The 16833-nt window shown below is 35.3% G+C and overlaps 1 protein-coding gene across 1 annotated transcript in view; it reads left to right on the forward strand.

Annotated features, from left to right (window-relative positions):
* The window catches only part of LOC308221917 (formin-like), a gene marked incomplete at both ends in the record, with an annotated part of 130919 nt that overhangs the window by 9793 nt on the left and 104293 nt on the right, over window positions 1-16833 (forward strand). The window contains one exon of the mRNA XM_080619327.1: window positions 13039-13100. Coding sequence (XP_080475453.1) covers window positions 13039-13100 — 62 coding nt within the window. The remainder of the gene's footprint in view (window positions 1-13038; window positions 13101-16833) is intronic.

The following is a 16833-nucleotide window of genomic DNA, read 5'->3' on the forward strand; positions in this document are numbered from 1 at the left end:
GAGTTATGCTGCACTTCTTCAGTGAAAATCCCTCCTTTATTTCTCCTATGCGTACCGCCTATAGAAATGTAGTGATTTTTGCAATACCTATTGGTTTTGAGTCTGGATGCATCTATTGCAGCAGCTGCCTGACCAAGGCATGTTTTACAGTATGCAAAGCCATATCTGGAATGCGTACATAGCTATAGATACCATGCTTAAGAACATACAGAACAGCTTTGGTCCACTCAAAGTAGAAACTTGATTTTTAAACCCCATTTTTCCTAGTGAGAAGATTAACTTATTATCTGAATATAATGAAGGCAAGTTCTATGAATTGTTTCTTTTACTGTACATTTTATTTTTAAGTGTAGGGTCCTACCAATGCAACATGGCAAAGCCCAAAGCAGTCACAGGGTTTTGTGAAATGACTCTTTTTATATAATGGGAACACAGTGAAAGAGCAACTGTGTACAGCACAAGAAGGATGACTTTGTACTTTATTTCCATTCTTCTATTTCAAAATATATGAGGCACTTTGTATAACAGAAATGCCTCTTTGAGTTTTACTGAATTCACTTTCCTGTTCTCCAATTTCACTCTTCATGTGATCTGAAGTTCTGGTTGGCCCAGCATTTAAACATGAGAAATGTGGGTGCTGGACTGTATGAAACACTGGGCCTGAATACCTGGACACTTTCTGAAAATTTGTACTTGGATTTAGAAATGCATTTTGGGTTTCTTTTTAGTTGAATTCGATATCACCCCTGCCAAGTTTACACCCTCTGCTATGGCACAGACATGTATTCTTATCTGTAAAAACCCCAACTCTTAGTTTTATATGTATCCCTGTGCTAAGTTTGTCAACAGCTCTAAACTTGAGAATTTATGAGAATGCATTAAATGGTGTGCCTATGTGTGTGGATGTGTAGTATGCCTACATTCACCCATATACCCACCCATATTTGAATAAATATAATGCACATGTATTAGGCATGCATTCTCAATGTATGCCTACTATATATAGTATACGGTGCTTGTGAAAGTGTTGTAGATCTAGAATAAGTGCTTTGTATTTTATATTTGTGCTAGATGAAGTAGATAGAGTCTGGAACTCGTCAAAGAAATTCTTCAGTAAATTTGTTCCTTGTGTTTGCTGATAAGGTGGGTTTTGTTGGCCATATTGCATTAGTGAATATCATCCTATAATTGGTTTTGTAAAGACAAAGTAGGACGTTTATTGAGGAAGAAATAATCTTGAATGTCCCCAGCAGCTGCACCTGTAATGCTGCTTTTCTGGGAGGGTGAAAATGAAAAATGAAACTATTTGTTTCCCCTATCAGGTAAATGAACTGTAGCCGTAACCTCTCACAGGAGAGGAACGGTCAAGTAGGTAAGTTACTCAGGTGACTGCTTCTGAATAGTGCTTTATGCTGCTTTGCAGTCAGGAAGAGTAAGAACTATTTTCTTCATTTCAATAACAGCGAATTAAGGGGTTGCTGTTTTTTCCTTCTGGAGGCTGCTTTTCTGTGGGCATCATTCTGTTGGTTGCTCTCAGGGAATTCAATGTGTGTTGTGAAATTACTTAATTTTCTATAGTAAGTCAACTTTTGTAATCTTCTCTATTATCTGAATACTTGGAGAGAATTTAGACAGAATTCTGTCTTGTTTAGGACTGTTTATTCTCCATGTGTCTCCGTTCCTCACATCTTCCATATTTGTACTGTACCAGAATCTTTAAGGTGCTGAAAATAATTGCAGTTTTAAGCTTGAAAGGTTCTTTGTTCCCCTAAAAGTCTAAATAAATAGTTAAATAAATAAGTTGAAGTGAAGGATGTCTGCTCATTTCCTAGTATGGAAAATTGACATCCTTACATGTGTTGAATTACGGAGCTAGGAAGTAAAGAAAGGAGGACAGATAGTAGATGGAATGGGGTGAGAAGGATTTAAATAATGGGTCGAAAGTACATTCAGTATTGTTTTAGCTAATCCCCTATCCCTAAAAAAAATGGTTAATTCTAAGAATTTCTTTAATCACGAATCACTTTCGATTTCCTAATCCTAAAATTGTACTTAAACGCAAAATTTGTTCAAATTGGCATTCAGAAAGTTTAAGGAAGTAAATTTTTCATAAACCTAAGCTTTGTGCTGGTACTGACCAATCATCTTGTAAAAAAAAATGTGTAATCCACAATTTGTCTTAAAATGTTGCATTCATATAGCCTTTCAAATAAATATCTGTATTTCTCCCAGTGTAACTTCTGTGTAAAATCATGCATTGTAAACACCGTTCCAAAAGTGAACAAATACCATGTTTTGAAAATTGCTCATGACTGTGCTTATTGGATGAAAAGTCTGAAAATTTACTGCTTTTTAGTACGAAAAAGGCCTGAAAAAGGCCGAAAGATCGCATCAATACGCCTGGAAAAACCAATGTACAAATAATGAAAAAGGTGTAGCTGCGGTGTATAGATTCCCTTCTGACACCTTGTGGCTAAAAGAGAAAATTACATGGGGAAAGAATGGAGGAGGAAACAGGCTATTGTAAACGGGAATACTGAAAACGATAGAACCAAGGGCTACCAAGGAGGGAGAAAAAAATTTTGGAAACCCTCACTGTTTTGAAATTTAATGAATCAGCTGAATTAAAAGCTAATGATTTCCTTTATGCTACAGGGTGTGGTACATCTCAAGAGAGGTAGGTTGTACTCGAGTTTCCCAGCTTTTGTTCTTTCATTACTTTTAAACTGTGTTAACATTATTTTGCTTGTTTCCACATACTGAGATTAGTGTGCAAGACTTTTTACAAAAAAGAATGCACTGACAAGAAGTGGCTATATAGGTAATCTATCTTCAGAGCTTTTACTTTCTGCATGAAGTTTTGAGATCATGGCAGAGAAGTTTCGTTCCTGAATTGCTTGTATAAAGTTTGAGGAGCAATTAATTCATTTGAAATGTGGGTTATGGAGATTTCTGTGTGAAAGGTTTTCATATGAGATTTTATTTAAAATTATTCAAATGAGTAAGATGTTTTATTCTGAAAGAAGAAAAGGTATTTTTTGCACAGCAGTTTTGAACACAAATAGAATAATACTGAAAAATATTTGAATGTGTATACTTGCATTTGAAAACCGTTTTGGAAAATTGCCATTCGAAACATTGTCACCCACTATTTCCATTATTCCCAAAGTTGGTTGGTTAAATTTTCAGATCAGCAGATTTACGAGTGAATCCTTGTACCTGTTCTTTTAGAAACAGTGATGAGCAGTATAGCTTGCTCAGTATCATGACAAAGATTTACATAAGCATATATTGTGTATATTTGTAAACATTATTTCTGCTGTCTATTCAGATAATTTCTGTGCAAATATACAACTGGACATACGCTAAGCACAGGATGTCCAAAACATCCCAATTGTATTTCATGCTTAGTTTTCTATGTATTAAGGAAAAGCAGGCATACTATAGTGTGTATTTTCTTTGCAAAACCGTGAAGCATGCTTCAGACCTCACTAATCACTAGTAGTATTTTATATGCTATATTGCTACTAGCCGGTAGCATATGTCATACATTAGTCACTGTTAACTGCACAGTCTATTTTTTTTTTTGTGTTTGTGTTTTAGAAACAACTTAAAAAGCAAAACTAGGCATTCTTGAAAGTGTTCCACCCCTATCTTGCATTTTCTGCCAGACTCCCTGCTAGAATATGTATTTAATGAGTGTAAAAATAGAAATTCACAGTATGAAGCTTAAATACAATCTTACTTATGCTTTTGTCTCCAGCTCACCTAAAGCTTTACAAGGAGGGACCACCAGGTGGGTGGAACAGTGTAATGTTGTCTGTCTGTGTCTAGTCTTTGGTCTCTTTTGTTACTGTAAAGGCAATATTTACCTTTCCTTGATGGAATAAAAATGATAAAGGCGAAGTCTGCAGTACCTACTACTGTTTAGGACTAAAAATTTGATAAAGGCTACAGAAGTTCTGTAAGATAGATGAGGAACTGTTTTCAGAATTCCAGCTTATGTTACTTCAGTTTCAGTGGCGACCATCCCATTAAAGTGAGTGGAATTTAGATTGATTTCGTTGGCTTCAGATCCATCCCACAATGCTGAGTGTGAAATTTTGCAAAGTTAAGATTTGAAGTCTGATCAGAACATCACTATTGAGAACTGGTGTATTACCTTCTCTTTTTTTTTCTTCTTTTTTTTTAATTCTTTCTCGTTTATCTTGTCTGTGAGCAAACTCCAGGTAAATATAACCCATTTGAGAGATAATCTGTCTAATAATTGGGCTTGTTATAATCTAGTAGTGCTTACTCTAAAAATCTTTGAATCAAAGACTGTAGATGTAGTGAAAATCGAGCTGGAAAAATGCTTTCAGAGTTGGTGGGCTATGGTCCTCCATTGTGAAACGTATCTTATATAGAACAGTGGTAACAGCTGAATTTTAGCAAAATGGCAAGGTGAAATGAATTAATAAATGATGAGAAATATTGTAGTCGCAATATTAATATTGCTCATTAAAAATGCCAACTGAAGGTTTTTTACAAGAACTAAATTTGCCCTGTTTACTAGTTTAGTATTGGTCAGTTTGGAAGGATTAAAGGGGTGATAGCTTTTACTTTTCCATAACCTTATTATTGGGCTTATATATCGGATATACACTGGTCCTTAATCAAAACAAGAGCACATTTAGTACTGCCAACAAAATACAATAAAATCCCATGGAAATCCCAAAATACAATAAAATCCCTATAATTGTTTGAGGGTTAGTTAGATACTAACTGACAACATCATTAGCAATGAATCTGTAGAGATGTCTTTTGAAGGAAGAGGAGACTTAACTGTGCTTTAACAAAGGAAATGAACAATGTTAACCTGACTCATGGAAGTTTATTTCAGATACAGCACCTACTGTGTCTTTCTACATTTTCCTGCTCAGTTTTGTATCCCACCAAGAGCAGGACATACAGAACCCTAGCCATTGTTGGATTTCAAATGAAGTGTAAGGAACTTATTTTGAACAAAACTCTCATGGCTTGGAAACTCCTTTGAAGTAGGTCTTTCAAACTATTGAATTATTATTGAATGCGTGATAACTAACTGAAGGTGATTTGGAACTCAGTTTATTTTAAAAGAGGATTTTCTGGTAGTATTTCTCTTTTTTTCTGCAGTGGCTTGTCTTCTGCAGTTGCTTGCTGAAGTAACTGACGTAACTGAATAAGGCATATTTCAAAGCATTTGTATTTTTCCATGTATGTGGAAAAGAAGACACTAGCATCTTCTGTAGGGTCCTTCTGTGACAGCTGAGATAGCAAGTGGATTTTGTGATATTTTAGTTGAAGACTTGACTAGTTTTATTCTGATGTCATGAAGGTGGTGAACTGGTGTACTTTTTATAAATATGCTGCCTTTTTGATACATACGAGTTTACGTAATCCATAACGTACATAAAGTACTCAGGAATTTCCATCTGCCTTTTTTCTAAAATAAATATTTGAATAAAAGCTTTCAGAAGACATTCTCAAATGATGGAATGCCAACTCCTTAGTGATTAAAACACCCATTCTGAAGAACGGGAAGTTGTTTTTGAGTCACCCTGTTAGTGTAATGTATTGCCTCAGTGTCTCTAGTCTGTTTTCTCCTTTATTTCTGTAAGTTAAGAAACTGTCATTAGACTATGTATGGATGGTCAGTATTTGTTTATTCATTAAGCAGTTTCCTGTTGTCATGCTTTTCAAACAATTACAGTATGGCAAACTGCCATAAATTCCAAAGGATTAAGGTTTGTTTGTTGGTTTTTTTTTCAACTCTTTTTTGTAGTTGAGTTAGGAATACTAAACAGATGTTGTTGGTGCATATTCAATGTGTTTATTTTATAAGACCTAGAGACCAAGTTTATGACCAGGATAAACTCTTGATGCATTATTATCACTGGAGAAGTAGTTAGTCCTTAATTCTACCATGAAACACCATTTAGATGATGATGCAATTGGACATCATATTAGAAGAAATAAATCCAAAGGACTTTGAAGCCCTGTGCTATTCCCTTTGAAGTTCCATAATGAAAGTCTGCTCATGTTTGTTACAGCTGCGTGAATACTTCTGAGGAAATAAGACAGAGTTCAGACGATTTTTGCATTATTTAAAGCAACTTATATTGGAGCTTGTTAGAATTTCCCTGCATATAGATCAGTGGTCTTAGGGTAGGAAACTTAAGTTGTCTACATAAACTATCATTAAGTGAACTTCCGAAGAGTCTGGCCTTGTCAACAGACTCGTCTCTTCCTAACAATTCAATTTCTAGCATTTCCCATTTCCCTCACTTGAAGTAGATCTTACTGTACAGAACTCTAGTGGTGAGGTCTAGAAACACTTAGGCACTAAGAGTTAAATGCCATATGTGTGATTTACTGCCTGCTTGGAGACTGGGCAAATGAACAAGCTATTATGTTTGCCTGTCCCATAAAAATGTCATATTTTTTCCCTCCTTTCCGATGAAACAAATAATTAAACAATATGTTATAATTGTTTGTGGATCAGAAAAAGAAAATCCTACCACTCATCTCTACCCTTTTTAGCTGAGGTTCTGAGGTGAAGGAATTCTAGCCTATGCAATTTCTTGAACGCAGTAAGCAATATTTACTGATCATACTTGTATACAATTCAGATTTTGAAGTTGTTCTGAATTTGTAACTAGTAAGATTAGAGGTGTAATTATTTGGAAATTTGTGTGTTTTAAAGGAGCCAGTTCAAACTAAACCCTCCATTCAATATCCTTAGCACCTTGATATCCTAGCTCAACTTTCTCTGTAGAAACCGTAGACCCAAACAGGCCCACAGAAGTTACAGGGGTATTGCCTGGAGGCCATGTTTATCCTGGAGTCAGGATAAATGCAGAAGCTGAACAATTGCTGCAGTACATTTCGATGGACTCATTGATATTCAGGTATCAATGACCCAATAATAGAATATGCTGCTATTTTAGGTATTTGGGGTTTATTATTATTAAAGGTAGATTTGAGCAGCTCTGTGTTACTCATTTTATTTGCAAGATTAGCATGGAGAGCCAAAACTTTAGAAAACACAGTGCTGTAAAAATAAGTCCAGTATATTGAATACCTCTTCCTTTGTTTCAGATTATTCTCTGTTAAAGTTTAAAACTCATAAAATACAATAGCTATCAAAAATTATGTGCTTTTTGTTCAATTTATGTCAGGATAAGCAACTTCTCTCTATTGCCTTCCCTTTTTCCCCATGCATAAGTTTTGGTGTTTGGTAACTTTTTGGGTTCCAACTACTTTTATGTTTAAGTTGCTGTCAAGAGAATGTGACTAAAACCTGCTGTTGTACCTGCACACCCCTAATGTTCTTTAATGCATTTGTACATTCTTTGCTCCAGCAGGTGTGGTGTGTAAATTGTTGTAGGCATTTGTCCACTGTTTCACAATATTGTGTTGTTTTCACACAGTTGATGTCTGTGATTCTGTAATGAATTCGATTTCTGCCGCCTTAGAGCATTTTAAGCCCTTTATTCACCTCTTGTCCATCTTAATCATTCACCCATCTTTATTTTTCTGTTTTTGCTTTTTCAGCTTTTCTGTTGTGCTTCCACAATAATTCTCTTACCTGTTTACATACTATGCTTGATGTGATTACAGGACAGAGTTGCTTCCTCCTTGCAATCAATATTTAGTTGTTTTAACTAAATTCCTTCTTGCAGTCCATTACTTTGTGATAGATGTTAATTTCATGCTTTAACTGGAGCATTTTTTTAGTGTTGCAGTACCTTATGATAAAGAAAACATTATAAAAAATTCCGGGCTTTTAGATCCAGATTTTTTTCCTGATATACTGATATCTTTTTAGTTAATGTTATCTTTATATGATCCATATTGCCAACATACTTTCAAATCATGAAGCAGACTGATACCAAATCTGGAAGTTAGCTAAGGAAGAATGTGATCAGATTTGCAGTGGATCTGTCTTTGCAATGATCAATGCTAAAATACTTGTCTAAAATCAGATAAAATACTAATTGTAATTAATTTTTCCAGCAGTTTTTTGTAGGCAGGACCAAATATAGTATGACTTTAAGTGAAGTTATGATACTTTCTAATATTGACGATATCTATGGGTGTCAGAACAGAATCATGACATTAGTCATGATCAAATGTTTATGTTACAATTAAATAAAATTTAACAAGATAATCATTAGGAAAAAGACGATGAAAAACTGCATTAAAATAAAAATCTAGATTAAAAACTAATGAGATAAATTCACATGCAGAATAAAAGAAAATGATAGACATAAATTGGTAAATTGTACTTTAATTAAAAAAAAAAAGGTTATTAATGGAATGCAGAACTGCCACCCAGTGGAGGTGGCTAATTTTACATTTTCAGAAAGTCAGAGATCTATTTTCTTGTTACAGGAATGTGCAATATATTTACTAATTATGGAAATTGTTCCCAATTTTCTTGTTTTAATCATAATTATATTTATCTATAGTAGAGAATAATATTTCAAACTAACAATACAGAAAAGGATGTACTACTACATGTGTGGCCCTCACCAGTGCTGGATAGAGGGGAAGGATCACCTACCTCAGCCTGCTGGCGAGGGGGCTCTTAACATAGCTCAGAACACTGTTTGCTGCCTTTGCTGCAAGGACACATTGCTGGCTCGTGTTCAACTTGGTGATCCCCAGGTCCTTTTCTGCAAAGCTGCTTTCCAGCCAGTTACTCCCCAGCATGCCCTGGTGCCTGGGGTTTTTCCTCCCGCGGTGCTGGACTTTACACTTCCCCTTGTTGAACTTCATAAGATTCTTGTCAGCCCATTTCTCCAACCTGTTGAGGTCCTTATGAATGGCAGCAAAACCCTCCAGCTTATGAGCCACTCTTTCCAGTTTTGTATCTTCAGGAAACTTGCTGAGGGTGCAGACACTCTGCAGCTCTACACATTTTCATAAATGAACTGGAAAAGTGAGACTTGAGAAGGGGAAGTTTGCAGGGTTTTTTTTCATGAGAATTAAAAAAAAAAAAAAAGTAAAAGAATCTTAAGGTTGAGGGGCTATGCAATAACATGGCAAAGGAAATCCAAAATGTAGAGGAAAAAATAATACTAAATACATAGAGAGAACGAACTCTGGTCTGGTCATTGCTCTCTAAAAAAAAAGACCTTGATGTTAAAATAAGTGGCAGCTCTGTGCTCTGTAGTGATCAAAAAACAACAGAAGTGATAGGAAGCAGTAGGAAAGAAATAGGAGATAAAATCTTCTAGATCATCATAATGCCATGGTATAAATGTCCACATTTTGAATTTCATGTGAAACTGTGGTTTTGTCAACTCATAGAGGGTGCAGTAGAACTATAAGATGTTCAGGGAAGGATGGCAACTTTAATCAACAACATGGAACATGTTCCTTATAATGAAAGTCTGTGTAGACTAATATCCTTTCAACAGGAAAAGAATCAGTCAAGGAAACATATGATAGAGATCTCTAAAGTTTTAAGAAACAGCGAATGGGTAAATGGTGAACAGTTCTTCACTGTTTCTTCCAGCACAGGAACTGGAGACATCAAATGAACATAACAGGTGCAGATTCAAAAGAAATAAAAGGGTCTTTACCTAACCTGCAATTAATTCTTTGCTGCAGGATATTGTCTGCTTGCAGGAGTTTTAAAATCAGCAGTGCACATTCATGGAAGAGGAATCCATTTGCAGACTATTAAATAAGCAAACAACTTCTGGTTAGGAAGTTTCTGAATTGCAAATCAGGTTGCTGTAAGAGAGTGTACTACTACCTTTTTTTGCAGGCTTTTAGTATTTCACATGTCTGCCTTTTGGCTACTGAGACAGGATACTAGGCAAAACAGGCTACTGGGTTTTCTCTACAGAGATTTTGTTCACTATGAAGCAGAATTTCTATTTTGTGGTCGCTGTGCACTGTTTCGTTGTGCACTGTGGCAGTTCCCAATTCACCTCTTCAGGAGCCTGAAGAAACAGAAACAAAAATAGCCTTTGCATTGTGTCCCCAGACCTAAGTAGATTAGGGATATGTGATATGAGTAACCCTGAAGTAAGACAGTTTTGCTTAATTCAGTGCATTTTGGAGTGTTTTCTGGAAAGTTTCTGGTAAGAATTTCAGCTCCTTTTTAGAATCATAGAATTGTTCAGGTAGGAAAAGATCTCTAAGATCAAGTACGATCATTAACCTAGCACTGCTACGTCCATTGCTAAACCATTCCTGAAGCATCACACATACACGTCTTTTAAATACCTCCTGAGATGGTGACACAACCACTTCAATTTTATTATTCTGTTACTTTATATCATACAAAACTATAATTGTGATGTGATTTCTTTTTCATTATGATATCATACACACAAAAATAAATGTTTGCTTGAGAGGAATTAAAAGTACTTTGCTGGGTGTCAGCTTTTACCCAATAGATAGTTTCTTCCAGTTAAAAAAGAAAGACACTGGTAGAATGAAACAGAAGAAGCCTATGCTGTAGAATGTCAGATTATTGCATAGTAGACAGTCTATAAATATGTTACAGTATATCAATTTATGCAGTAGCAGTGTTTTAAGTAATCAATTATGTCTATTAGTTGTTATAATTAGTAATTTCCAAGCATATTTTAAAGGAATTAGTAAACCATAAATGAATTGCTACCCTCTATCTTACCTCTGCTTTAGAACAAAGATGAAACAAGGCAATTTCTGGAATGTATTTTGGAGCTTTCAGCTGGCAGAAGTAATGAAAAATGCATGCCAACTTAAATTAAAATCATGGTATGTTGCAGAATGCCTGTCACAAAGATGACATAGACTTAATTTAAAAAGAAAATTCTTTAACTTTTAATGCTGTTTTAGGCTTCATCCATGGGGGCTCTTCCACCATTCTCTGACTGCACAAACATTTGTTGCAAGATAAGAAAATAAGCAACAGGAGCTGGTAATAGGTAGACATGGTGAAAAATCTGCTTTTGATATCAGTGCAGGTCTACGTCAGCATATATGAAGTATGAGTCTCTTACCCAAATCCCAAAGACTGTTAAACACTGAGCAGTCCCATGGAGAAGGTAAATCTTTTGTTAAGAGAGATCTGTATCCTTCTGTTAACCAAACTAAGAACTGATTGTTAGCAGCATTTTCAAAGTCTGTTGTTTGCTTCAGTTATCATGTGACCCTAAAGACCTAAACTTCAAGTCAAGATGTTCATAAGGTTCACACCCTGCAAACTGATTGAGTGCCTAATCAGCTGAGGTGCCAGAAGGGTCTCAGCTTTTTCTGGGGACCTGAGTCAGCTGTTTTGTTAAGTCCTCTCAGGAGTTAACGAAACAATTTAACATTCACCTGTTAAGTCAGGTGAATGGATAAGTAGAGCCTGTGACCAAAGGGAATATTAACCAGTCAAAGGAATTAATAGCAGGAAATCTGAAACTCTGTAGACCTAATTGGATTTGATTCCAGAAGAACAGCCAATTTTCCCGTGCTGGAAAGCTCTAAGTAAAGGCCTGTTAGAGAAGAAAGAGGGGTTAAGATAGATACTATTAGTAGTTGGAATCACCCAAGTTTTTCATTTTATGCCTTATAAAGTATCAATCCCTTTTCCTTTTAATTTTGTATATCAGTTCAGCTGCTTGCATAAGGCTTCACCTGCGTTTAGAAACAATAGCTTTGTATTGACAGCTTCCATGTCATACAGATTTCAGAGTGAAGACCAGATTATCTTTCCTTTCCTCTTTTCTTCATGTTCTCCCAAGAGAAAAAAGAAGGAAAACAAGCAAAAAACACCAAAGCACTGGAATATTTTACTGATCTGGTGCTTTGATCCATGTTTTGATAGTCTCATGTTGTTTCATTGGTTCTAATGTTCCAGGGACCATAAAAACCCTTTAGTGTTAGAGAACATTCACAGTAAAATTTAAAGACTTTGGACTAATTTCAATAGTTTGGTTTTTTTTTTTTTTAAGTTAGCATTTGATTCCTTTCTTAGTCGAGGAAGCAGAAGCCAAGCCAGGGAACTGGAAATACACTTTTGGAGTAACTTTGATTTAGAAGCAGATAGAAGTGTGGCTTTGACAGTCTAAGGATGAAGTCCAGTTGCTTGTTTAGGAGGACTGTAGCCTCTGGGCCAGTGTCTTGCAGAAGAGAAGTTACTCTTAAATCCTTACACAGGTATAATGAAAGGTCTTCTCTTTCTTCATCTAGCCATATGTAGCCATGGTATGGATTGAGGGAAACCATAGTATGAGACCCAGGTTCTAGAGCTGCATTCAGTAAATCTACACCTTAACATAACAGCCATCACTAAACCTGTGTAATCAATGCCTAACCTCCTAATTTTTTCATTGCTGATTTAAATTTCTTCGGCTTTAAGTTTCATGCTTTCAATTTTGTTATACCTTTGGATTTCATTATATTGTTGCTAAATGGATGAGCTATTTAGTGCCCTGTGAAGGTACTTAAACTCTGTAATTAATATTCATCTGATAGAATTAAAACAAAGAATTATTTGTATCTCTTGCTGTTGGATACTTTTCCAGGTCTTCATTTGTATTTGTGATTGCTCTCTTATCCAATTTGACTGTGATAGTGATCATATGTCTACAGTTGAGTTTAAGTCATTGTATTTAATGCATGTTTTTTTAGAATTCAGGGGGGTGTGTGCATGCATATGTGCATGCATGTCTTAATATCCTATCAGCTCTACATTTACCTGCAAACCTAAGCAAAACTAAAGTTTCCTCGTTATTTGAGTCTGATGTGTCTTCCCTGAACTTTTGCCTCCCAGTTTGGAAGACCTATTTGTTTTATCCTCTACTTTCAGAAGCACCATGGAAAATGTGGTCATGGAGCCTTAGAAAATATTGCTGATTACTGTGTTCAGATTTTCTTTTCCATTGCTGTTGTTGAAGGTCTTTTATTTGATAGCCTACTTCTACATTCTGGACCTAGTGGTGTTGTATGAAATACACTGTGCTGAAGATGGCACGTTGTTTTCTGACTCTAATGGAATGTACATTTTTTTAATTTATTTTACAGAGTACCAAGCGGCCATTTTGCACTTGAAGAGGGAACACAAAGAAGAAATTGAAACATTAAAGGTATACATTTGTAGTATTTTTTTTTTCTTTCCCTGACTATAGTGCATTTTATGGATTTAAGTAATGCAAAGATATACTTTCCATTAATATATGCTTTTCATCAAATGTTAAGAACTTGCTTCTTTCTAAAATTTGGCTGCCAATTCAGTTGACTGCCAACTCAGTTAAAATTAATCTAGTTAAAATCCATAGATGCACTCATATATGATGGCAAAAAGCAGTTTTACATGTTTCCCCTTTGTAGTTTTCCTTATTGTTATACTCTTAAATTCTTCCCTCTAACTCAGCAGTGTAGTACTTTTACATTTGATTATTATATTAAGGCTCTGGCATTTAATTACTGACTTTCTTAGTGAAACATACTTCTGTAGAATCAGTTTTCTGTCATTGTGGACTTAAAAATGGGCACGGTAATTCCATTTATATGACTCTCTGAAATTCTGTATTGAATACTCCTTACTGGTGTCTGTTTTTGTAAGTGTAAACTTGATCAGCTGTCTAGTTGTCGAAATCAGAAATAGCAAAATTTTATGTTAGAAGTCACTGCCCCTTGTCGTGATTGACTCTGCTAAGCAAAGTGAAATGTTGCAGGGAGTGTTTTTATCGTAATAGCAGGACCTTAGATAGCAGTGTAACTGGTGAGTGAATCTGTTGAGCAGTCTTAGTTTAAAGAAAAATTAACATCATTTTCCTTTTCTTAAGTACTGCTGCACTGTGTTCTAATACAGGTTGATGTGCTAAATCCTTTGCATACAAGTCATCAAGTACAAAACATTCTGTATTTTCTTTGTCATCATTAAGGCGAATAGAATGGAAAAAAGAAGAAAATTTACTAACACAGTCAGTCTGATAATCCAGTATACATTGACCATGTCATTAGGCAGATCACATACAGAAGTCATCAGACTAGTAGAAGTGCAGTATTTGTATTACACAGAGTATTTGTGTCTTTGTGTCTGAACAAAGGCCGAGACATAATGGACGTAAAACCTAAGAAGTTGAAAAAGCTCAGTGAGACGTTTGAGTAGACAGAAGTGAAATGATGGTAGCAGCTTGTGGAGTGGACAGTACAGGCAACAAGTCTCCTGTGTGTGCAGCATCTCTTAAAATTCATCATAGAGAAATATAAGCTAGCACTAAAGTAAATACAATGGTAATTTACAATAAATTTTATTAATAACTCTTACAAACAATAGTGTAGCTGTACCACAACAAGGACAGTAGATGAATGCAAGGGGCATTTATTAATTTTGAGAGAGTATTTCAGGGAATACATAGTCTCAGTTTTCTTAGAGATAAAAATGTGTGCATCTCCAGCAACCCTGGAAACAGTAGAGACAAAGGAGTCGGGTGCTGGCAGGCATCCATGAAGAACTGCACACCTCTCCAATATACTCTTTCATTAAAAGAATGTTCATCTTGCACATTTTGTTTTGTACATAAGAGTACATCTGAAAGGCACTGGAGAAGTTGGTTCATTTGTTTGCTGCTTGTAACTTTGAATGATACAAACATTCACATTTAAATCAGGTTGGGTTTCTTGTTTTATTTGCATTATTTGAGTTTTCCTCAAATATCATCATGTCTGAATAATTAATTGTGTTTATATGTTATCTTGTTTAATAGTAAGGAAATTGTGGGTTGTTTCCAGAAAAGTGAAATGGTAACTTTCAGCACCATAAACTCTCACCATCCTATACATGTATGTAAATATAATTAGAAATGAGCTAAAATGCGAATGTTTGCTGTCAAGAATTAGTAGAAGACTTATGCACGCTTAGCAGCAGTGTCATACAGATCATATTTTCTCATATTGATGATTATTTTCATGTTTGGTACTGTTTTGCCTTACACAGTGTAATTCCGAAGGCAAACCAGAAAAAGTGGTGTGAATGTTTTGAAGGCCTTTTAGGTAAAGTAAAGTGTAAGGTCTGTATCATAATGATTAGGAAAACAATTTATTCTAAAAATAATACTTATGTTTATTGTATGCAAGACATAATTCAAGCAAGTATTTTTTTTATTTCCATTTTGGAGTTACTCATAAGTTATTAGAGATCATGTAGGGAGTTCTGTTTGTAAGACTGATGATTCCTGATATATAATGTGATTTTTCATTTTACAATATTGAACACTATAAAAACTTCCTATACCAAAGGCCAGTTGAAGCAAGTATCCTGTCTCCAGCAGTGACCAGCAGTGGGTGCTTAGAAAATACATATAAGAAATACAGAATGTAAGGGTAATGCCTTCTTCCTGTATACTGTTTTTTTTGTTTTGATTTGGAGTGGGGTTTTTTTTTGGCATGTTTAAGTGTCATTATTGTCTCTTCCATGTTCCTACTACTATCACTGCCTCCTTGGCCCTTCCTTAGCAGTGTGCTTCTTGATTTTGGACCTCAGCCCAGCCTGGTGTCAGGCATCAGATTCATAAAAGATGCATAGTGACTAAATTACTGAGAAATCCTGCCGTAGTATACCATTTCCAGCAATTAGTTTGGCCAGAGATGACAAGGGCAACAAGAAAAGCTTCTATAGGTTCATTAATGTGCATAATTCAACTGAATCATCCACATGTAGATAATGTTTAGAAAGGGTGATAGAGATAAATACTTCGGTTTTACCCATTTATTTTTAACTACATTTACTAGGTGTTGTGTTCAAAACATTTATGCATTTTTCACGTGTTATTTACAAAACCCGGAGTTATAGATCTTTAAGACATTAAAACTATTTCCATTCTCCACTGCCGATTTTTTTACTTTTCCTGCTCCTGCCGCTAGATGTCAGCTAAGTCTTGTGGAAGAAGTTCCAAAAGCATGTCACAGCTTCTCCGTATGTGTGCAAATGTCCTATTTCCTTCTAAACTGTGAGAGGATGTGTGGTGGTAGCATCCTGCCACTATCTGTTGACCTGGCACAGTCTTAGTTTTAGGTCGGAAAAAAGCTTGCACAATAGATAAGTATCAATTGAGCAACAGTGGTATCTATTGAGCAGCAATAGATTTTCCCTACAGAACCAATTCTACACTATCTACAACCAAGGAAGTAGACAATAATAACTAAACATTAAATCAAAATATTGTAAATGGACCACTAACTTCTGAGTGGAAAGAATTAAATTGAAGGCAATATTCTGATTGCAGTACTCAGTAGTTAATCCAACAAATAGCTGAAAAGGGTGCAGCATACTTTTTTTTTTTCCCCCTGTAAATTCATTTGATAAAATGAGTAAAAAAGTTACATTTTCCCCTAACTTTTTCTTCTTCCCTTTAGCACAAGGTGCCAAATATCCCTTCATCTCCAGCTACATGGAAGTTTAATATTGCTTTTGGAAAATGGAATCAAAGTCCTAAACTGTCCTATAACTCTGTACCCTATGCATGGATCTTTCTCTCTCGTAAAGGTTATTTGGCTTCCACCAACTCACTACATCTTTTACATGTTCCCAAACTGAGAATAATGCTGTCTTTAGCCATTACCACATTATAGTAATATTATTGTGTATTATGCACATTGTATAACATATGCTATCAGAAATCATAATAGATAATTGGTAAGAATAAGTATTATAATCAAATAATATATCTGCACCTCTCAAAGTAGCTTATTGCAAATTTTAGAAAGAAATACTTGTAACTGCATCTAACGTATGAACATATTATCAAAACTTAAGAAATAGTGAAGAGTAATGCAGTTGGTGTATAACTGCTCATGACATTATGAAAGAATAAG

The sequence above is a fragment of the Psittacula echo genome (assembly GCF_963264785.1).
Source record: "Psittacula echo genome assembly, chromosome: 5".
NCBI classification, from domain to species: Eukaryota; Metazoa; Chordata; class Aves; order Psittaciformes; family Psittacidae; genus Psittacula; species Psittacula echo.